This window comes from Falco punctatus (assembly GCF_963210335.1).
Source record: "Falco punctatus genome assembly, chromosome: 4".
NCBI lineage: Eukaryota > Metazoa > Chordata > Aves > Falconiformes > Falconidae > Falco > Falco punctatus.
This window is the reverse complement of record NC_137583.1, coordinates 87,269,454-87,293,862: the sequence shown is the minus strand read 5'-3', so window position 1 is coordinate 87,293,862 and position 24,409 is coordinate 87,269,454. Positions and strand designations below refer to the sequence as shown.

General features: G+C 39.8%; 1 protein-coding gene across 1 annotated transcript in view; it reads right to left on the bottom strand.

The window, feature by feature from the left end:
- Positions 1-24,409, bottom strand: part of CNTNAP2 (contactin associated protein 2) — a 1,227,711-nt gene that overhangs the window by 195,587 nt on the left and 1,007,715 nt on the right. Inside the window, exon 15 of the mRNA XM_080386067.1 lies at positions 18,515-18,671. Within this exon, the coding sequence (XP_080242193.1) occupies positions 18,515-18,671 (157 nt within the window). The remainder of the gene's footprint in view (positions 1-18,514; positions 18,672-24,409) is intronic.

Here is a 24,409-nt window from a genome sequence, read left to right as displayed (position 1 = left end):
GAATGTCAAGTATTTGTTTAGCATTTTGTTGACCACACTTATACAGGATTAGTGACCTATTCATTAGCCAGATCACTCCACTTTATTGGTCTGATGGATTTCCATTATTCTTCTTGTTAGCCTTTGAGCTCAACTCTCCTTACACATCACCACTTTTTCCTTCACAAAACACCGAAGCAAACTTAGCAGAACTCACCATTTATTTCCTAATGCAATTCCCTCTCAGCTGAGCCTGTCTTTTCCTGGTACAATACTCAACGAGCCCTCCCCCAAGACTTTTTACTGCATGTGCTGTCACAGCCCTGATGATGTGGACTGAAAAGGTTCTGGGCCATGGGTTTCTAACAACCTGTGACAATAAGGTCATGGTCATGGTCAAAGGAGGAGGATGATGAAGTGAGTGAGAAGTCCGAATACCTGCACCCCTTACCCATAAGAACGGTGCTTCTCAGGACTGCGAGCAGTCCTGGGTAGTGCTTATGGGGAAGCTGACACTGAAGCAACTGGGTTGTGCTTCTCTGATCTCTCAGGCTGTGGCATTTTCATCAGCATTTGGTGAAGACAGAAATTAAAATGTAATACTTTAGGTATTTGCAGTTGATGCACCGAGACCCTTGACAATGTTGTGCTGCATTTTAATGGAATAAGTATGTTAATTTGCCAAACGTTGATGCATGTTTCCCTTTCTGATGGCTTAAATGTAGTTTGCTGCAGATGCTTCTTGCCTTAAAACAGGTCTATGAGATAAAAGTTGCCTAACGGATGCAGGGATGCCAAGATGTCTATCGCTTCTACCTGTAACCAAAGACTACACAGGCAATGCGGGCAAGGCTGCAGTCACCGGGGACAGCTCACTGCTCTTGCAAGCAGCTGCAGCACCTAATCCTCTGCAGGATTTGATCACATCTGCACTGGTTTTACCTGGGAGGGAGGTTATTTTCTTCACAGTAGCTCCTATGGTGCTATGTTTTCGACTTGTGACCAAGCCAGAATTGATAACCCAGGGATGTTTCAGTTACTGCTGAGCAGTGCTTACACAGCGTCAAGGCATTTTCAGGTGAGCGTTCTCCCCTCACCCCACCAGCAAGTAGGCTGGGGTGCACAAGCCGTTGGGAGGGGGACACCCCAACTGACCAAAGGGATATCCCACACCACGTGACATCCTACTCAGCAATGTGGGGAAGAAGAAGGAAGGGGGGGATGTTCGGAGTGATGGCGTTTGCCTTCCCGAGCAGCCATTACATGTGACACAGCCCTGCTTTCCTGGGGATGGCTGAGCACCTGCCTTGCCCATGGGAAGAAGCAAATAAATTCCTTGTTTTGCTTTGCTTCTGCATGCAGCTTTTGCTTTACCCATTAAACTGTCTTTATCTCAACCCACAAGTTTTTGCACTTTTCCACATCTCTCTTCTGTCCCAGTGAGGGGGTGTGAGCAAGCAGCTGTGTGGGGCTTAGCAGCCTACTGGGGTTAAACCACAACAACATCCCAAACGGGGAAGATTTTGTCTGTTCTTCCCCAATACTCTTATCTAAAAGCTATTCTAGTACTTCATTCTTGATGACTACAAAACCCGGTTTCCAGGTTTAATATATTTGTAAATATTTGATTCACAGGACACTACTTCTTGTGTTCATAAATGTCTGCTAGCATAAATATTTCTTCTCACTCACGTTACCTCAATGTATTTTTAGAGAAAATGATACTGCTGCACTTTAGCACATGGGAGATGGAAGACAATGCAGAGACAAATAAGCTGCCGCTAATCCCAACTATTTCATGGCACATAACACTGTGCAAAGATTGTAGTTCCACCCTGAAAAGCAGCCTGGCTCCACAGGCAAAAACCATGGCTGAATAAATATGCCTTGCCAAAAGCCTTCTGAAGGATATAAGACTAGAAGAAATGACCTGTAGGACTGGAACAAGAGTCCACCTGCTCCACCATCCCATTGTGGACAGTGGCAATAAGAGATGCTACTCAGGCCAGGCATGTGAGTGTGGCCACTTCTGTCCCACACTCACCTGTCACTACCTGTGACAAGTAAATTATACTGATACAGCTGACAAGTGTATCTGCAAACCTTCAGATTCTGTTGTGTGTATTGTCAGTGAGTCCTCTATAATCTTAAAACAGATTATTATTATTATTAATCATAATTTTCTTCTGAAGCCCTTAGAAAACATTTTGAACACCTCAGAAAACAATTAGCTCATACCTTTCTGTTTCTGAACTTCCCTTCTTTAAAGATACATGAACATAGTTTCCTCACTGACTCGATTTCTGCTTATTTTGTGCCTTTAAGAGTTTCCTTCGAGCTGTGTAATACCTTGCTCAGAAGGAACTGGGTTAATTTCACTCAGTATTGTTGTTCCACACACATGGGGCCACTTTTTGTCATTTGGTAAAGAAAAAACAAGAAGGGAAGTTCACATGCAGTAGAATGCTGTTAACATACCTACATAGTGCATACAAGTATAGCACAGACCTGTTAATTGGTATAGGATCAGCTTAAAACAGATAGGGGAAAAAAGCACTGCTTTACACAGCCAGTGTAAAGAAAATTATGATTAATAATAATAATAATGTGTTTTAAGATTATAGAGGACTCGCTGACAATACACACAACAGAATCTGAAGGTTTGCAGATACACTTGTCAGCTGTATCAGTATAATTTATACTGAGCTTATAAGGATTTATACAAGATTGTAAGTGATTTGCAAGCATTAATATAGCAGAAGCAGAAACAGAAATCATATAAGAATCATGAGGAAGTAGGTTCTATAAATATTGGAAGTACATCGCTAGAAGGTTCTTAAGAAAGTTAAGAAAGTTAAGTATGGGCAGCTATAAAAGGTCAACTAATTTGTTGAAGTCTGGAACAGCTGAAAAACTGCTTAGCTGAAGCTTCAGTAATCATTACAGAAACTTGTAAAAAACCCTAAAAAATTAATGTTACCATAAACAACAGTTTTATGTTTCTTCAATTCAGGGACAATAGTCATTCCAGATCAATAACAGGAGTAAGCAAGACATGGTCCAGTGTTTGAATGTTTAAAAAAAATACCCTTGATATGATTAAAATAAGATTTTTCTTTATTTTGCTTTAGTTTCCGACAAAGGAAGAAAACATACGTTTAATACTATTTCAAAATACTTCCCCATTTTGTTTACAGGGGCAGCTTCCAGTTTTCATCATTCAATTTATGCTGAGACAAGACTTGCATTGAGTCAATTCCCCTATCTCTGTTTTGTGTTCACTTCTTTGACTGACAAAAAAGATTTAACAAAATAGAAGATTAGATTATGTAGCACCCCCATGAAACTTGCATTTCCTTGAGAATTCTAGGGAGTTGTAATTAAAATAAAAGTCAGTATGCATTCTAGCAGTTCTACTGTGCATTATTTACATCTTCTTTCTGTGTTGAGAACCCTTGAGATATGGTTAGTCACCTTGTTTTCCAGGAAATCTTGAATGAAAGTAGACAACGAGACAACGCTTCTGAATCATTATCTATTCTGCTATACTTACAAATACCTAGTAAGTATAAATAAGTGCTGGTCCCCAGTTAAGTGCCTACCAAAAAATAATTTGTAGTTTGTGAAGATGACAGGCCTTACTGTCAAAGGAGATCTTTGGGGTCTTTTTAGCAATAAAAAAATGATATTTATGTGCAGAGATGACAAAGATGCCTTAACCCCTAAAACTACGTGAAGTGTCTGGATTGATGGAGAAGGTGTATTTGACATCACAGACTAAAAAAAACTTGATGCAGTTCCCCAAGAAACACAAAATTATGATGCAGTTTCGGTTTTCATTCTTTGCAGTTTCAGTGGCCATCCCTTTTCTAATGAGGTAATAGCACGCAGCAGTGCATAAATAAAATCTTCCTCACAATCTTCAGACCTGGAGCCTGCCTCTCCACAAAGTGCTCAGTCGTGGGGAAAGGCATCCTCTATTCCCTATACTAACGATGCATTTCTATTGCCAATGATGAGAAATGGAATCAGTTTCATGTTTTATATTGTATATTATTACAGATAAATTTGAAATACAGCTTTTTAATCTAAATATTTCCAGCTCAGTGTTTAGTAAGGTCCATTACAGAAAGTGCAAATATGTATTTGATTTAAACTACTCGGGGAGTTTTCTGTTGTACTTCTACCTGGCAAAACAAGCCCCTCTCAATTTGGCAATACCACCTGCTTCCTACCATGACAAAAGTGGACCAGTGAGATAAAGTGGCATTGCCACATCTGTAACTTCTGCACACGTCTGCAACTAGCCAAAGGAGACCTCCTCCGAGTCCTCCAGAAGGATGACTCTCATGCTACCGTACTGACCAACCACAGTGGAAAACGTGACACAGAGATAAAGGCAGCGTTACTCGCCAGTAGTTTCTAGTTCCTTTTGCAGATCTAGAACTTACCTTTGGTATTCCCAACTAGAAGTGACTTGCCCAAGTACTCCTGTTGACAGGTAGCTAGTGTTTTACAGAGTGCTTAACAAATGTTTTTATCAAGATGCAACATATTTGTGGTTGAAACAGACAGTAAGATCTTCATTTAAACCAACTGCTAATTTTTAAAAGATTTAGAGCTGATGTTGGGATCTTTGTTGTTTTAGGAGGAGAGACCCATAAAAAACAGAATATACTGCTGATACCTCTTTGGCTGAAGCCACTAACATAGCTTGTTTTAAGGTAAGTAATGAAAAATAATTTTAATATATTTCTCTAGAAAATAATCAGAAATTACAAATATTCAAAAATACAACCAGAGAACAAGTTTCTGTACAATATTGTTTGCCTTCCTCTGAAATTGGGATGATAGTGGATGAAACCTGGAAGTTTTCTGAATCAGTCCTGAGACTTTGCTATGAAGCATTATTCTTAATTAATTATTTTTATAACAAAGATCTATTTTATAAGGTGTTGTTAGTACAACTTTCTCCTCTGAGGCAAGCATATGGTAGTTGCATTACTTATATTGACAATTATTAATTATTTTCTTTTAATGCCATACAGCCCAAGATCCCAGAGAGGATCAATGACCTATTATTATATTCGGTCTTTCATGACCACAAGGAAAGTCAGTACTGACTCTAAATGACTATGATACCAAATTGCCTAAGTTTGTCTGCTTTTTCACAGTACATGTACATAATATGATGTGATGAAACACAGAAACTGTCAAACTAATGCCAATTTTAACAGCCATTTTAGGATGGGTTTCTGCCAAAGACCCATCGCCCTGTGACCGAATTCCCACACAGGATAATCCCCAATGTCTTGCTCCTGCTCTCCCACATTCTCACAAGCCCCACATTTTTCCTTTTCAGCTCTTCCCCTTTTCACCTATCCCCTAATCAAATCACACTGTATGTTCTCAATTTTTCTAGTTTCCTTTGTTCTCCATTATAAAATGGAGATGATGATACCATTGTTAAAAAATTATCTTCATAGGAGAATTTACAAAGATGCTTCAAATTAACAATTGTGTCTGTATAGTTTAAACTCCCTTTTCATAGATTTTGTGGCTTTCTTCTCTTATTATTGGATTCCGACTACAACAGGCCAGTTACTCAACTTTTTCTTTTATTTTTCAGTAAACCTAGTCTTGTGAGGGAGCATAAGACAGAATCTTTTGTTGTCAACTGTTTTTGACTTCCCATAATTCTGCACATCGAGCATGAAAAACTTTGGATCATTCTTCCAAGAATAACATAAATTCCCTTTATATGAAGGTCAGATAACAAATCTCCACTAAAACAACTGCACATAAGGTCTTTTATAAAATGCAGATCATAGCAGTCTTTGTGTAGATGTTACCATACATGTTTCTGCACCAAGGTTGAACTGATAGGCTAAAAAAACAAATACATGATTTTCTTCATTGTCCAACTGAACCAATGATATAACTAGAGATACAATGATCAGTGTATCCATTTTCCCCTACAAACTGGAACTATTTCATTCACGCATTGTCATGCTTACCACCTACAAATAAGTGTTCCATACAAAAATTTCTGTTAAAAGACCGAATCAGCATAAAAATTGTCAGCAATAAAATGCAAGAATGGCACACACATCCAAAAAACACGCAACTCATTTAGCAGCTGGAACTGAACTACTACTCTGACAATGAAAGCAAGAACAAAATTGTGTTTTGGCTAAATTTTGATTCCATATAACACATGTTTCATCATGTTTTGAAGATGGCAAGAGCAGAACTGACACAGAACCAGGGAAGAAACAGACCCTGAGTTTTACAAAAAAACCTGCAGCTTGTTCAGACTGCTTCCAGGCAGAAAGTGAACCAACTCATAATTCACCAGAAAACTGTTGAATTTGTCTAGGAAACAAAGCCAGCTGCCAGAGGAGTAAGTTTTTCCAGATGCCATTCTTCTTCCTATTTACTGAAGGGTTTTTTGGTGTTTTTGGTTTTTTTTTTGGGGGGGGGTTTGTCCATTATTTTTTTACATCCTCTGGTAAGTAAAAATGTATCAACAAATAAAACGTACTTGGAATCAAAGTACTCTCTGCCTTGTCTCAAAATAAAGATGATCTTAGACCTGTAATTTTACAAGGACTTCATAGCCAATCATAAGACTGTTGCATATTCACCTAAGTCAAGTCCACAAATTTCAGGAATGTAAGCCAGCAACAGCTGGTTGTCATTTAACAAATAATAGTAGAAAATAACTGGAAGACCCCAGAATTATGAAGCCTAATCCCTGCAGGCTCTGCAACTGAACACTTTGATATTCAGCTTGGGCAGCTTGTTATTCAAGTTATATTAGCTATATTGAGTTTAAAAGTTATTCCTTACCCATTTCCTATCAATGCAATAGGAAATTAAAATCTGAAGCCTGGGTTAGGGATGTGCAGTAACTCTCAATGCCTTCAGATTTTTTTCATCATCTCTGTAACTAATTTGCTCTTTGTGCCAACAGGGAGATACTGGTTTAGATAGAACGATGTCTCCCCAGTACAACATTTCTTCTTCATCAGCAAAATAGGAAAAAAAGCCATCTGAATCCCATCAGCAAGTTTATTCATACAGACACACTTTTAATGTAAAGAAGCCATGTAGCATTTTAACGCCAATTTAAAGACTGCTGGAAACAACACTGGGTAAAAATGCAACAAATTATCTTGGATCTGATTTACAAAGTCTCCATTGCATACTCAGACAGCTGTTATAAACTTTGAGGGATCTCCAAGGATCCTATTTTCCTACCTTTATTAATTTTCATCACTATAGAATTCTGCACATGAACAGGAGGCAGAAGAAAGAAAAATAGCTGGAGAATTGGGGGGAGGCTGTGGCTGGGACAAAATGTCTAGCCATGATTAATTACAGGTAAGCAGTAATTTGGAAAGCTTGGGGCTTTCCCTGATTGTGGAACACACGCACACACAAACCCCAAAACAAAACAGGAGGGAGACATGAATGGTAAGTAAGATAAAACCTCACCCAGTCCATGACATTAAAACAATTTATAGAATTTAAACTTCTTTTACAAGTCTACAGAAAAAAACCAAACCAAACCAAACAAAAACAAATGAAAAGCAAAAGCAGTTTCTTCCTTTTCTCTTGGTGCTACAACCGTCGAGTTTATTGCTCAGTTTGCAGCTTTATGAGAGGTTACTGGATTGCTCTGAATGTTTATCATAGACAGTGCAGGCAACCTTCCTCTTGAAAGTAAAATAATGCACTGTGCATAGAACAATAGTTCCCAGGCAAACAGCAATATTGCAGGTGACTTGCCTTCCCCCCCCACCCCCCGCCCCATCCTTTTTCTTTATCAGGCCTTTTGAAGTTCTAAGAATCTGCTGGGCAAAATGAGAAAAGGACAAAGAACAATTCTTCCTCTAAATGTGGAATGAACTGACACGGTATTTCAATCAGTGGCTCTAAAGAAAATATCCCCATCAAGCCTGGGAACTGATACAAAAAATGTACTTTAAGGGCTTCTGGGGTCACTCTTCCCCGCCACCCCCCCCACTCCCTCCACCCTGCCCCGATTACTTCCTCTCCCCCCCTTATACATATATATATATATATATATATATCCTGATATACCCAAGATCACACAGCAAAAACAGATACATCTTTTGTTTACAGTGGAGGCTTAATACCTTCATCTTGATGGACTCCCTTGTGATTGTTTCAGCTAAAATATGATTGCTAATAGTAATAACAGCCAAGCATGCACCGCAGTCTTCATCTACCCTTTAACACATGTTGTCACAGATGTCAGATGTCTTCTACATAGGACTGCACTGATTCAGAAAAAAAAAATAATTCAGGAGAGTCCTATAATTTAGGAAGAAAAGCAAACCACTCTCTTCAAGAGCTAAGCCGTGTTAGGTACAGAGTGAAATACATTGGGCTGGTCAGCACTGGGGTGATTTCATCTTCATGGCATTGTACTGAGGGCAGAGTCATTACTTTTTAAGTTAGCACACAAATAAAAGGAGGAGGAGGAGGAGAAAATAATTGGCAGCTGAAAGTTCTGCAGCGCACAGTACACTGCCCTTACCTGACAAGCTGTGACAGTAAGGTCATTTACTTTAAAGTTAAGACCATACGTTTTTCATTCAGACTAAAAATTCTGTGTGTTTCTAGACAAGACATAGCAGACATTGTTGTTCCTGGTCCCTTCATTTGTCACTCACACTAATCATGACGTTTAATAACATAAAGAATACACATATGCTGGGAATTATATTTTAAATCCTCTGCATCATAGGAAAAAAACCCATATATCCACATTTTCCTGTTCTAATTCATTAGTCTCTCAGATGTTTCTTAGAATACTCCAGAAATACCAGGGTGTTTCCAACAATAGCAGGAATATCCCAGTTATGAGTAATAACTTCAGATACCTAATTCTGATTTTTCCAGCACTGTTGTTGGGTGATTCTGTCACTTACAGAGATCTGGATGAGACCAGCTGCTTGTGACTGGCTGGAATTGAGGTCAGGTAAACACAGGGAAGCCTGAATGGCAACAGAAGTGAGGTAGGCAGCAGGATGAACACTCACATTTTGTTTCACAGTTTTTTACAGATGATATTAATAAACAAGGATAACATCTTGTCAGCACTGTCCCCTCTGAGCTCAATCATTCCTGTTAGCACTGAAAGATGAATGAACCTGAAGTCAAATGGAAATCATCTTCATCTTTAGCAGGTTGCTAGAATTCAACCATTTTTACATATGCAGCAAGGTAAAAGACGCTGCTCATGATGCATGAAGAAGTACAGATTCCCCTTTCCTCACCCTCAGCTGTGCGGGTTTTTGTATTGCTTGCAGGATGAAAAATCATAGCAACTGCAAAATAAGCACATGGGACTGAATACATAACACCAAGTAAGAAGGTGTCATTTTAATAAAGATAAGGCAGGCTGCCACTTATTTCATGTCACAGCAATGTCCACATTTTCTTGTGTTTTCAGTTTTGGAGAAATCTAAGACTCAGCTCCTCAGCTGTTTGGTCACTGCCCTGAACCACAAGCACTAAAGGAAGTGCTTTCTTTAATGTCAACGAGTGGGATGACAGCTAAACATCAAGTGGCATCAGCTTCTTATAAACAAAGCCACAATCCAGCCCCAAAGGTGAATAGTACAGAAGGAAAAGAGAAAACAGCAGTAATGATTGCAAGTTTCAGGATTCCCCAAACTCTTAGTGCTCAACCTGTGTTAGTAGTTTAGGCTGCAGATCTGTCAGGTCCCACGAGCTACACAGATGTAGCCAGTTGTCAGAGCTTGCATGGAACATCTCGAAAGGAGCAGCAGCAATCTGGGAGATCCTGGGTTTGCCCAGCTGCTGGAGGAGAGCTGTCAGCTGTGGGCTATGCATTAGCAATGCAATCCAAACATTAGGGAGAGCTCCAGGGCAGCAAGTACTGTCCTCCAAAGGCTGCATAAATGCAGTAGTCTGAACACTTATCGTGCAAGAAATGCTATGCCCTTCACTTGCCCTCAAATTAACTTTTAAATCACTCACATTAGTCTTATATACATATTTATAATAGTGTGAACACTGAGGAAACAACTAGCCCTTTTGTGTTAGTAGACAACCCTATCTGATACAGCCCTAAAGTCCTATGGTGGTACTGAGCACCAGAAAAGGCAAATCTGGAAGGTGCTACCTAGCACATCTGTAGCATGGCCAAGTGCTGGCTGGAGCTCATCTCTCCGTTTTATCATCTCCATCTCCCAAACTCTTAATCTGTTGTTATCAGTAACAAAAACATTCAGCCTCCTCCCGTGGGAGAAGCAGAACAGAGGAGTGCATAATGGACAAACACAAGGTGTATATGGTTTCTATAAAACAAAATAAAGAGCAGGTTATAAAAAAAAGAGGACGGAATTAACTTAACGGGAAGATTCCACATTTTTTTGGCATGCAAACTCTGTTTCAATATTGCACACCAGTTACAGCTGATGAGCACAGCTGGGAAATGCAGAACAGGCAGCAGCCTATTTAATACCCACTCACTGGACCCTTTTCCCTACTAGACTAGTTTTAATGGCCAAACTATAACTAGTAGGAATGAACTTCCTGGCTTCTGGCTATTTGCTTTTCTGCTGCTGAAAGTTTCAGCTCAAATCTATCAGTCATTCAGAAAAAAAGTACAACCAGCTGTATTAAATCCAACATTTTCCAAGGTCTGAATGCCTGGCTTTCTGTCTTTAGTGTACATCTTCACACAGATTTTCATTCTGTGCCATTACGTACTGTCACAGTGCTAGAACTAGCTAACTTTTGATTGATTGGCATTCGCTGAATGCTAGGTGCCAATGTCAATGTACAGAGGAACTGTGAAAGGTAACCCTAAAAACCTGCAAAAGACTGCCTGCATTTGTAAGAGTACAAGAAAAACAACCACATGAAGTAATGCAAGTTGTCAGCTAAGCTTGCCTGCCTTCCCCCACAAAGCTGGTTTATTAAGCATAACTAAAAAATAAGTTTTGATATTTCAACTTTTATACGGTAGACAGATGTAATTACTGCACAAAGTTATAACATAAAAAACAATTACTAATTGTGTTTTCCACTTTGTTATTTCCAAGATGGCCTTTAAGCTCTGAAGATGCTGAATTACACTTTTCAAAGTGGTGTGGCCTAATTCCACAAAATTTCCTCAATCTCTAAGAAATTGAGGCTCATCGTCTTTTTCAGATGACATACAAAACAGCAGGACATCATGAGTCCTACTAGATATTTCTCTGTTCTTTTTTTTCTTTTCTAGTTTCATGTAAAACAAACCAGTATGTTTTACTGTTAAACACAGGCCTCTGTATTTTAGCAAAAATTTCTGGTTTGCCAGGTACTGCTTAAACATGTGGCTAAACTGGAAATTTTCCAGACATACATATAAATATATATATATACACACATATATATATGTATCTTGGATGTTTATAGTCATGCATGTTCTTTATTGCAATTTCTATAGTCCTTCCAGTTCTTTTAGGTATTCATATTTGACCCCTTTTATTTCTTTAGGATACATCTACATAACACTACAAATAGTAAGTATATTAAATCCAAATGTAATCAAGTAAAGTCAATGCTAAATTTTCAGGGTTTTTTTTGTTGTTTTGTTGTGTTGGTTTTGGGGGTTTTGTTTTGTTTGTTTGTTTTATCTGTTTTGGGTTTGGGGTTTGTGGGGGTTTTTTGTTTGGTTTTTTTTTCCCCCCACAGAGAATGGGTAACCTAGTCACTTCTGATCACATAACACCTCTATGGAAACTCCAGTTGCTGCCTAGATGAGAATGTCATGGTAAAAAAATATCCAAAGACATTGTTATCAGCTTCTAATGAAGGACAGGAGAAGCCAGTGCCATGTAAGTGGCCAGCTGTCTTGGCGTCAGCAGCTGTTACTGGCAGCACACAAGGTTAAAATCCAGATGTATTTCCCAAAGTGCCTCAGGTAGTCAGGAACCGAACCATCAGCAATTTCAATGGGAATTAGTATATATTATACTTAAGCCTTGACATCTATCAATAGCTCTGGGAGCCTCTGACATCCTGCTAAATCTGGCTGCAAATGACCTACCTGTCATTGCCACAGCCAGGGGCCAGCATTTCAATGCCCATCCATATTCCTGTCACTCAACTCATGTCAAGCTGAGCCTGTTTAATCGGCTTTTCTCAGGACCTGAAACTCTTCTGAAACCCCCACTGAAGTATTATGAAGGGAAGGGGTGATGTAGCCTGAAGAGCATTCTGGCAAACACCTCACAAAAATAAAGAAGTTGTGCAGGCTCTGGAGAAAGAAACTTTAATTTCCAAACTGTGACAGAGGATAAACAAGAAAGTGAGGCTCCCTCCTTCTGTTTTCATTGCTGGTTTTGTCCATTTGTCCAAACCACTGTTACTTTAAATTCTCTTTAATCCCTTTTGATCATCTTTAGGGCCACGAAGTAGTTGAAAGTTTAGCAGACACACCAATAGTCAGCAGTGACATCTCTGCCCTACTTTGTAACCTGAAGTGCATCCACATCAGGAAACAAAGCTGCTTATGTCACCTTTTCCCAGTAAATCCATGCACAGGATTGTATTATGTCTTCTCACATATTGTAGCTGCTACATAAGAAAAATTAAGGAGACTGTGTAGAAACTTTGAGCCTCCCCACCTCCCGCTACCAAAACCTTGGCTTACGGGGCCAATCTCAGTGTTAACTGACTTTACAATCAAAAGACAGCAGCAACCATTTGTTTGTTGGTTTTGGTTTGTTTGGGGTTTTTTTTCCAAAAACCTTACATTTTATCTAAAATTACTCATTTGAAGAAGATTTCATTTAACAGTAACCCAGAGAATTTCTTGCTACTAATAACAGCAGCCTCAGTAGTTTGTTTTCTCAAGACTGAGGCAACTTGACTTTGAATGTCAGCTGCACACCCTTTAGTGAGCAGTTTTTATTACCAAGCAAAACTAATCTTTTTCTTTATAATCTTATTCACTTACCTCTGAATTAATTTCATTTTGTACAGAAATCATGGTTAATTTGGGACTAAGGTTCATTTTGCTATATTGCTCTTGGTGAAGCTCTTCCTGCCTGTGGTTTTATTTCTTTATCATGACAAAATGGTTACTTAATATTTAAATTGCAGCAGCAACAGGGGCTTCTCTTAAAAATCAGGTTATATTTTAGATGATGTGTGCAAATACACATGCATTTGAATTTCATCTCTCATATTCCCTGCCAGTATCTACTGTTTGGCTTCTCTACCATCTGATAACCGACACTTTAGGCATGCACTAAATAGCTCTACAACTTGCAGAATGCTTTTTTTCTGTTTTACTCAGACAGACAAGGTGTAAAGTTGCTCAGTGAACTTTTAAAAAGCATTAACAGAAAAACCATCCAGGTTTATCAAGCCTACATGTGAGCAAGTCTCTGGGAAAAATTACTTTGTAACTGAGTCCATTATTACAACAGCTGGTTCTGTACAAAATCACTGATATAGTTGGTTAAAAAAAATCAAATCAAACACAGAATTTAGGAAAGACAAATACTTCAAGCCACTTTAAAATCTTTAATTTGTCCCCTGTACCTATCATCATGATACAGTCCTTGACTAGTCGCTGATTATTATTTTTTCCAGAGGGCTCCAGTATAATTCAATACAGGAGGCAGACAATACTCATTTAGTAAAACAGAGCTCACTGTTCTAATCTACTCTCATGCTTCAATATGTGGACCCTATTTTATATTTAACGTGTATTTCAACACTTTCTATAAAGACTGCATTTTCTCTTTGGCTTTTCTATAATCCTCATTACTAGAGTAGATGATTGCTTCATAAATCTACCTATCTTTGCAATACCTCCATGAGGTGGGTACCTGGCATCACTTCCTTTCTACAGATTGGATGTTAAGGCTGAAAGATGTTATAGTTAAAAGCAGACATACATTTTTAGTGCTCAATTGCAGATGCCTACAGGCATTTTTTGTTGGTGGTGCTTTGGAGGACAGCATTAGATACATTCAGAAAGAATGATCACTTACCCCGGTTGCAGCTCTGAATGTTTTAGTACTTCCACAAACTGGACCTCTGGGTTTCCAGTTAGGTATCCAGAAAATTAGGATCAAACTGACTGCTCTGTGAAGAAAAACCTTATGCAACTTGGCAGGCGTCACACAGGAATGTGGTTCCAGAGGCAGTTAGAATCTAGTTCTCCAGGGAAGCATTCTCTTGCCTTTGCTCCAGATCATTCCTCAAACTGCAATTCCCTTCTTAATTTCTAAATTATTTCAATCTTCTATGATAAAAATTGTATACAATATACTACTTACACTACATCATTCTGATTTGGCCTGAGTCGCCCTTCAATGACTCCCCAATCTTCTTTCAAGAGTGCTTCAAAATCTGAATCTCTGCTCTGAATCTCTTTTCTTCACCTTTCCCACAATTTCCACTTAGCAGACTTCATTTCCCATTCTGCTCTACCTTTTCTAGTGTAGCTGTTGCTCTAGCTTGCCAGCTACCGCCCACCGCCCCCTGTGCCAGCGCCTCTCCCTCCACCAAAGAAAAAAATCAGACAAAACCTTTTCCCACATTGTCTGGGCAGGAGCAGGAAATCCCTGCAGGCATACCACAATGAAGTGCTGTGCTCCCAGCTATGGCCAAGATGTGCAATTACTGCAGAAGTCCCACCTGGCCTCTCAGCCCTAGTATGGCATTTACACAGCCCTTCTGTTCTAGGGGACCGTAAGTTCTTGGAAAATAAGTTGTGCTGATGAGCTAGTGACAGCTGTGGCAAGCTGCTTTGTCAGTCTGTGAGCTGAGATGCATCTGCTCATCAGAAGCTGCAAAGATCCCTCTCTAATAGTAATTCCCACACTGTGCTGGCATAGCCATATAAATCTGTTACAAAGGCTTATGAGTGTCCATGTCACGATGCCTGGATTTTAGTCCTGGTTCTCTCAGTCAGTCCTTGCTTGGGGATCCTTGCATCCTGCTCCCCTATGTACTACAGTAATGCTCCTAATATTCCTAAGCTAACACTTTTTTACCTCTAAGGATGAGAAGACATACGATCGTTTATGCAAGAGTTGGAATATGTGAAGTTGTACACGCGAAAGCAAGGTTTGAATGGATGTGAGGGATGCAGGCCTCATCACCGACTGGATGCGTCTCCGAGCCTCCTATAGTGGCCTCTGCTCTCTCCAGGCTCCCCTTGCTGCCACTGGCTGAAGCCACCTACTCATGGCAACTCTCCGAAAGCGCTGCTGCAGATACCGTGCTCCAAACCAGGAGCTGTCTTGCTGTCACCAGAGTGGAGCACAGACATGTTGGTGGCCCTGGTTAACATCCTGCCCCCAGTAAGGGGGAACCTTTGGGGGAACCTCCAAAGCCAGTGAGGTCTCCTCACCTCTGGAGCTCACTTGCTTTTTATCCATCCATCAACTTGGCTACAGAAAACTCCCAGCTACGGTTCCTCAAAATAATTCCAAATGCCAAAAGGTATGGGTTTGGAATGGGCTAGATTCTGCCAAAATTAAACTGCAAAAATGAATATTGAACAAAATGTTCTTAAAGACTATAATGAGGCTTTCACTTCTTGTGATTTACACACACCAGAGACCAAAACTGTTGTATAACTATTTTTCATAAATTGTCCTGTGATATACAGTATTTTTCCTGAAAAAATCAGATACCTATCCAGAGAAATACCATATAAATCCCTTCTTGTTTGAAGTTCTGAGAAAAATGTTGTATATCTATTATGGCAGTAATTTTATTTTAGATTTTTTAAAAACTTATAATTACATTAATCTGCTTATTAATAGATTCCATATAATCTCTGTGCTTATAGGGGGTGTAAAGATTACAGAGAAAGACCACTGAGTGAACACCACTTATTACATTATCATCTCTGACTCTTAGAGAAGCCACAACAAGAGATCAAAAGTCAATGGGATTTCCCCCATGCTTTTCCCTTGGCGTAAAAGAAAACAGTCAACATATGGTAGAGACTATCATTCATGGATACGCATCCAGTGCCTCAAGCAATGAAAAACATAAGTGCTCCTAATTCTGCCATTATTGTAATTATCGTTACAATATCTTCCTTTTATCGTTACCATTTTGACACAGAACCAAACCTCCCTCCTGCCACACTGCTCTAGTGCCTATGTTTGAGTGATTGTCTTCTGACTTTATATCCTTCACTCTCTAGATAATTCTAGTTCTGAAGTTTGGCACCACGTCTGATTACTCTGTCTCTGACTTCTCTACCTCTATAGTATTCTATAGTTCACCCCATACCATCGCTAACAGCGTACTGGCATGACAATTTCAAAGCTAAGGGTGGCAATATCTGTGGCAATGTTTGATTTCTCATGTCCTAATCTATCATTTTTGCAGGGCCTGTAAGATTCCCTTTGTTACTCTAAATTTTTTATTTTCCATACTTTCTTCTTGCAGATGACACGAGACTGGGAGGAGTGGCTGCTATGCCCGAGGGTTTTGCTGCCATCCAAAGGGACCCTGACAAGCTGGATAGATGGGCTTACAGAAAGATCATGAAGTTCAACAGGGAGAAGTGTGAAATCTTGCACCTGGTGAGGAAACCCCCCATGTGTCAGTGCATGCTGGGGCTGCCCAGCTGGGACACAACTTGGCAGAAAAGGCCCTGGGGGTCCTGGTGGCTGCCAAGTTGAACACGAGCCAGCAATGTGCCCTTGCGGCCAACAAGGCTAATGGTATCCTGAGCTGCCTTAGGCAAAGTATTGCCAGTGGACAGAGGGAGGTGATCCTTCCCCTCTACTCAGCACTGCTGAGGCCACACCTGGCGTGCAGTGTCCACTTGTGGGCTCCCCAGTACAAGAGAGGGGTGGACATACTGGAGAGTCTAATGAAGAGCCACTAAGACGATTACGGGACTGGATCATCTCTCTGTGAAGTGAAGCTGAGAGAGCTGGGACTGTTCAGCCTGGAGAAGAGAAGGCTCAATGGGCAGTCTCATCAATGTGTATAAATAACTGCTGGGAGGGTGCAAAAATAACAGAGCCAGGCTCTTTTCAGTGGTGCCCAGTGGCAGGACCAGAGGCAATGGACACCAACTGAAACACAGGAGGTTCTCTCTGAACAGGGAAAACTTCTTTACTATGAGGGTGACCAAGCACTGGCACAGGTTGCCTGGGGAAGCTGCAGAGTCTCCATCCTTGGAGATATTCAGAAGCCCTCCAGACAAAGCACTGGGCAACTGTCTGTAGGTGTCCCTGCTTCAGCAGGGGGTTTGCACTAGATGAGTTCTAAGTCCCTTCCAGACTCAACTACGCTGTGATTCTATGGCTCTGTGATTCTCCCTACTCTTTTTTTTTTTTTTTTTTTTTTTTTAAATCGCTGACATATCATTAAAATTCTGTAGCTCTATATTCATTAGTAGATGTATGAATTTCTCAATTATCACAAACTGGTTTATGAGCCAGTATTGATTCAGTTACCAACAGGTTGCTATTAATGGGAAGAGTGTTCATAAAAGTATGGTCCCCACTGGTCACCGAATATTGCATACCATATGAAATATGATGCTGCCTGTTGTGACAGACAGAAACAGTTAAAACTTACAAACGAAGTGCTCTAAGAGCACAGAGAGTGTCTCACAAAATGATGATGAGCTTTATGAAGTAGTTTCATTGTCAGAGTATTTATGGGCAATATCAGAAACACAAGTTTAATTCTCTGTTCTGCCTGAAGGGATTTAAACCCACATCAATTACCTCGCAGCACACTGCCCCTTACCCAGACGTAAAAGGGGTAGGACTTCCTCAGTCCCTCTGTTAAAATTTTTCCACCTGGGATGAATTAATAACTATTTATTAGGGAAGAAACTAGGACCAATTCTCCCTGTCTCATCCCAAAAGGCCTATAGGTTTGTATTCTCAATCAACAGGCCAATGAATATTTAATTGTCTCATGCAAAGTGCAATACCTTCCTCTGAAATACAGAGCCTCATTCCATATTACACTTTAAGCCTCGTTCTTAACATATTTTTCTCATGAATATGTATAATGGGGGTTGGAGTCACTAGATGAATGATTTCAACTCTCTCTCTCTCACTCTGTAAGTAAATGCAGCAATAGTACTCCAAAAGAGAAAGGAAAAAAAAAAAAAAGAAGTTGCAGAGATAAAATTAAATACTGTACTGTAATGTAACTGAATATGACAGAGGCAAAGTTGCACAGGCAGTCAACATGCTGCCCTTTTCTATAAGGACTTGCAAGTTTAGCATCCTTTTCTATAGCTCAGTTAACTTGAAAATGTAAATAATCTCCTTATATTTGACAGTCACAGATACCATGGACAAAATGGAAATGAAGAGATAGGTAGACACTTTGCAGGAGGGACCATAATTATTTTTGCCCTTGTTCTTCGGTAAGAAAGGAAATACACAAACAGAAGACATTCAACGTAAGGGCAGTGCTGTAAAAGTTACGAGATTCTGGTCATTCCTACCCTGCCTTCTTGCAAACCACTCACCATTGCTTATAATCGGCGTCACAGTTGCAGTAGTACTTGGGATCTGTACAGTTGCGTTCTATGCCGCAGGCACATTTTTGAATGCCGGGTCCTGATCCGCCCCAGTAGTAGTGCTTCTCATTGGCTTTTCCAACCCACCAGGTATATGGATTCCCTTCTGCAAGGAATTAAAATGCAAGGTTACAATGCATCAGAGAGGTAGGGCTCCAGAATGCATTAATTGAGCTCAGATGTTTAATATGCAGACGTTAACAACACATAACTGGACAGCCATCCTACAATTCTGTCAAACACACACTTTCATTATTATTGAGAAATTCAAAGGACTCTGCCAGGTAAACAAAACATCTTTTCTGTATTCACATGATTCATAATGATTGAAATTAATTAATCTTTTTATCTTGTATGCTTGTTGTTTAGCTTTTTAATTGTTCTCAGTTTATATAATGAAAATACATGGGCAGGTTCCATAATTATTTTCAATTAATTTCAAGTTTATATAGCAGGCTATCAGATGGATTATTCAATATTTGACCACATATGCTGCACATAAAGATTAATTCATTTTATCTTTTATTTTTTCATAAAAACTTTGAATTGGAAATTAATCTGTCTTCAATTGAAAACAAACATGATCATCATGCTCTCTCCAGCTGGTCCAAAGCAAAGTGTAAAGAGATATTATACAACTCCTAAAGCATCTTAACTATTTCTTAAAAATCTATGTATTTTTTTTTATTTAATACTTGAGCAAAAGTGATCTGAACTTTGATATAATCACATTTCTTGGCATTGGGTCTGTAATTTGATATTTTCATATACTGCTCCAAGTTTATTTCTAATACTTTTTGGACTAACTAAGCCTCTTATGTATAAATAAATAAATGAATTCCCTCTACTTTAATTTCTAATTTGAAAAAACACCCTTACTGAAAAGTTTTTTATTCCTCCAGTTCAGCAAAGCACTTAAATATGTGCTTAACCTCAAACCCATGTAAATAACTCAATCATTCTCAATGTACTTGTCTTCATGATTTTTCACATTCAGAAAACATGACTGAACTCAGCCTATAAACGTGTTTCCTTAAAAATGTCGTTTTCCCTCATCCAACCTGCTGCTGGTATTTCCTCATTAAATCAAACAAAGCTATTTGCATGGAATTCACTTATTAATCATTTTTACAAGTAAAATCCTAAATAATAGATATTCTTCTTTTCATAATTTTCTATTAGTGCATCTCACTTGTACATCTCCAAAAACTACATCCATAATCCTAAAAATAGCCATTTCAAAATTACATTTGATCATCTAGACCATAAATCTACTTATCCCAGACATATGTTTGAAGTAATTCATACCGAATGCTAAAAAAAAAAAATAAAAATCCCAGACATGGAGAGAACAACTAAATAACTGCATACGTTAAAAAACCGCCCAACCCACAAAAGACACAGCTCTCTGAAAACACGTGCTTTGTTCAATGCTTTTGAATTGTTAAACATTGTGTAAATAACGCTACTGAAAATAGGGTAATGTGAAAAATTCGTGGTGGCTGAAGCTTTTATTAGATGTTACGATGCTGCACAGTATGACCATTCAGCTCTGGTGCTAATGCAATGGGTATGGTAACAGTGTGCCGTGATTCTGGACTTTAAATTGGTCATTTTAGTTTCTGTGACTCAATCACCACAGAACTGAGTGCTGCCTGTTGAAGTGTGTGCCATGTGAACGCTGCAGCAGCATCGCCAACCTGCAACACAGTCTATTAGATACAGGAGTACGTAGCCCTGGCTTCCAAAAGATTATTTGAAAAGCATTTAAGGGTAAATGTTACCTTTTCACAGTGAGTGATAGAAGGGCTTTTATTGATACAGGATCCAACTACAGCATTAATGATATTTGAAGCTCCTATTGTAATTCTCCACCCCCACCCCCCCACACCCCCCACCCCCCATCTTTGAAGTTAGTGTTTATGCTGCAGTGGAAATACCATAGTTTTGACTGTTACTCAAAATTCTCTTTGTTTACACCTTTCCTGTCAAGTGAAGGATTGCACGATCCAGTCAGCAAGCACTCCACCAGGAAGCTAAACTGCTAATTAAAGCACCAGAGAAAAATGAATGACTTAGAATTGTCAAAAGGAGGATAAAAAATTCAGAAGCAGGTAGAAATGATTAAAGCAGATGACGGTGATAGCAGAATTATGGACTATAGCAATGGGTGTCACAGACCGCTATGACAGACACAAACAGGGCATGTTTTAACTCATTTAAATGGCAAATGGCATACAGTTTTAAACCCAGAATGCATTCTAGCGTAGCCAGAGCCATTTTTCACATCTATTGTTTTCCACATGCACATACACTAGTTAGGGATCTGGCCCCATTTGGATGCATGCCTCCTCACTCTGAAGACAAGACCTATCCATAGGCCTGGGAACACAAATTAATTGAGGAAGATAGTACCATGCATGATTAAATTTCCAGAAAGCTCAAGAAAGGAACATAGGATTTTAGTAGGTTTACATTCAATACCAATTCTGCCAGCCACCCCCACAACCAGCAATTCCTTTGTGGACACCTCCAGCAGTCTGTATCTGCCCAGCATGTTGTGCCAGGGCTTGAACCAGAGGGGTTCTTGGCAGACAGCTCTCATTAGCTGGCTTTCCATTAGCACATAATGCCATGCACTGGAATAGGATGAGCCTCATGCCAGACCATCGTGCACCACAGTGGCCGTACAAGAGTTTCTGAAGGTCCTTGATAGCCTATGGTTAATAAAAGAAAAAGGTGAGGAGACACAGTTGTGCCTCATTTGCTCTGTGCCAGCCAAATGACAACAGCCCTTTGGGGCCTGCCTTCCTCTTCATGTCAGCCAAGAAAAAGATGAGCAGCATTTTGCCTAGAGTTCATAAGCTCCAAATCAGGAGTGCTATGCAGATACACTGCAGACACTGCTGTGGCTGGGCATAACAAACAGCAAAACCCTGCACTGGGGAGACTTGAAGAATAGAAGAAAAAAAAAAGCTAGGAGAGAGAAGGATGCATCAGGCAGGTAAAAAAATATTTAGCAATAGGACCACTCTTTCCCTCTTGTGCTTCACCCTCTTTTATAGACTCCTTTTGAGGATGTGAACCCTTCTGCTTTTCTGCTTCAGAGCCCTTTGCTTTTTTTTTTTTTTTTTTTTTTTTTCTTTGGAAGCTGTTGGAAAGGGCTGATCCAAGTAGAAGTAGTAGTACACTCCAACACGAAGATGGATCATTAACATATGTAATTCTAAGCATCAGGCTATTTTATCATATATGATTATTCTGCAAAAAACATCACTACTAGTGGTCTTATGACGTTAAAAGTATATAAATTTAGTTTAAGGACAAAAACCGGTGGAGGGCAAAAGTTATACATAAAAGTTATCAAGTGTATTGTGATGACAAGTAATACCAGAAGATATTTCCTCTGGTTTTGAAGTTTTGTTTACCATAGGAACAAATTTTCAGTCACAGGATAGCTTTTTTTGTTGTCATTGACTGATTGGTTTCCTCCTCCCAAGCTTTTGTGGACAAATTGCATTAAGAGAAGAAGGAGTGGAAGGGATACTGTCCTGCCTGCCTTGGGATTTTGGTTAGAATCAAGTTTTGATGCCGAACTGCTCTTTGGGCACAAACCAGCTTTCCTTCGAGGGCTGCTGTGGGAAGTGTTTAAGTTTATGTGTACTCAGTTACGACCAGGATGCCTTTCTGTTTCCCTTCTTGAAAAGAAGCCATTTGCAAGGTGTTGTGTGGTTATTACTCAGTCACTCAGCAGAAAAGTCATGATGGTATCAGAGTATGATATGGATACCAAGAAAACGGACAAAGATATTCAGCTTTTAGGAGGTTCATTACCCTGACAAAGTTAATAGCTGTGGGGTGAGAACAATCTTCTAAGGGTGAAATGACTGATCTTATTTTAACAGGGCATGTAGACATAGGAGAAGAGCCAGAACATCAAACCGTATTTTTAGTGATTCAGGTCTCTCTGTCTGACATACACACACACACTAGCCTGTAACACTTACATGCAATACAGTTAACAGTGGTTGCAAGGGATTAGCAGTGGTGGACTTTCATTATAGTTAAAGCAAAATATGAGTTCTTATTTAAATCAATGTGCGATGGTAGCTCAGATCTGCAGTTATTAAATCAAAGCAGGTAAAGAATCTGCTCATCAGTGTTTTCTATCAAGAAGACATCCCTCTCTACAGAATATTCAGAAAAAAGTAAAGGACTAAGGGAACATCTTTGTAAGCTCACAGATCTTTGAGTGTCATAAAATAGATTCCTTTTTCATCTCATAAACATATCTTTGTGTTTTCATTTCATTTGATAGAAAAACATATCCAACCGAAGTTAATGTAGTATGAACAGAACTCTTTAACAGTCAATAATGTATTTCTAACATATCCAAAGTGTCTCAAAATGTTTAACTTTTGAAACACACTTTGTACTGAGTATTTAGGAAAACCAATTGGTTTTGTTATTTTTAAATGCAACTGATTAATTACAATGGTGTTACTTCCAACATTTTAGGGCTGCTGTTTCCCAGCAGAAGGGTGCTGGTAGCTGAAGCTGCAATGCTGAGAGACCTGAGGCTAGGGAACAGGATGGAGCGGCCAGATGCTGCCCCGCACTGGGTGCTCAGCCAGCCCCGCTCACCACACAGCCCCCAACGGAATAACGATGTTATTTCGTATTTGCAAACTACCTGGAGAAGGTAAATGCTTCTCTTTCATTCACCATCTCCTCCCTGTAGCAGATTTTCATCCAGTCTCTTCGTTCTCCCATGTTTCTCAAGGAGGCCATGCAGGGCCCAGTGGAGGCCTGTGGGCAGTGGAGGCCACCCGGCAGCATTTCTGCCGAACCAAGGCAGCTCTCCTCCGTTCCAGCAATTACTCTTAACCACCTTTTGTAGCCTCTGGAAACAAAGGAGTGATGACAGTGATTATCCAAGGTTCTTCCCTTGGCTCTCTGCCCCAGCTCTTTCCCATTCCCTGCACTTTATTCCGGGAAGGACAGGATCAGCAATGGATACTGGCAGCACTGTGAAGAGCACAGCCCGTCTCACCTGGATTCCCCGCCTGGCAGGGGCAACAGCAGGCAGGATTTACAGAAAAGATCTAAGCTTTGCTGTCACTTCTGGCTGATTATTTGGCACTCCCCCAGCACCCCTTCACTGTGTTAAAGATGCTAGAGGGTGTATTTCTGCCTGTTCTGCTCAGGGTCTGCTTATAGCTCCACTGCCTGTGAATTTACCTAATTCCTTCCCAAATCCTCTCCAGGTGCAGCCTCCTGTGGTGAGCCGCAGCACACTGCCACGGGCTCCGGGTGAGGATTAACCTGCTTCTGCCTGTCAGGAAATGCTCCTGACCTCTGTCTGATCCTTAAAATCAAAGAGAACAGTTTATAAAGGAAGGCTAGGAACACTGCCAAACTGAAGCCTATGCCTCAGAACCTCCCAAAAATGAGACTGGTGAAAACTGCTCATTGGGGACCCTGCCTAACTTTAACGACTCCATTTAGCTGTTCCCCTGCAAACAATTAGGTGTTAATTTACTGGATTGGATAGCTTTGAAATGATTTTTTTTTTTTAAATGGGACCATTCCAGTTATCCATTAATATTACAGACTCCCTAATAAATACTAAGAAATGTCAACAATCACACCATGTGTGTAATTGTTATTACTTTCAGAAAAGATTATTCTGTTCACTTCTTCACTTCTTTGTTAATGGAACAGATTAAAAAACCACAGGTTGAATAATTTGCCCTATTCTTGTTATTGGCAGAATAAGCCCAAAGATATCTTTCAAAAATGTACTACAATTTTGGAAGCCCAAATTAATCACAGGTGTAGAAA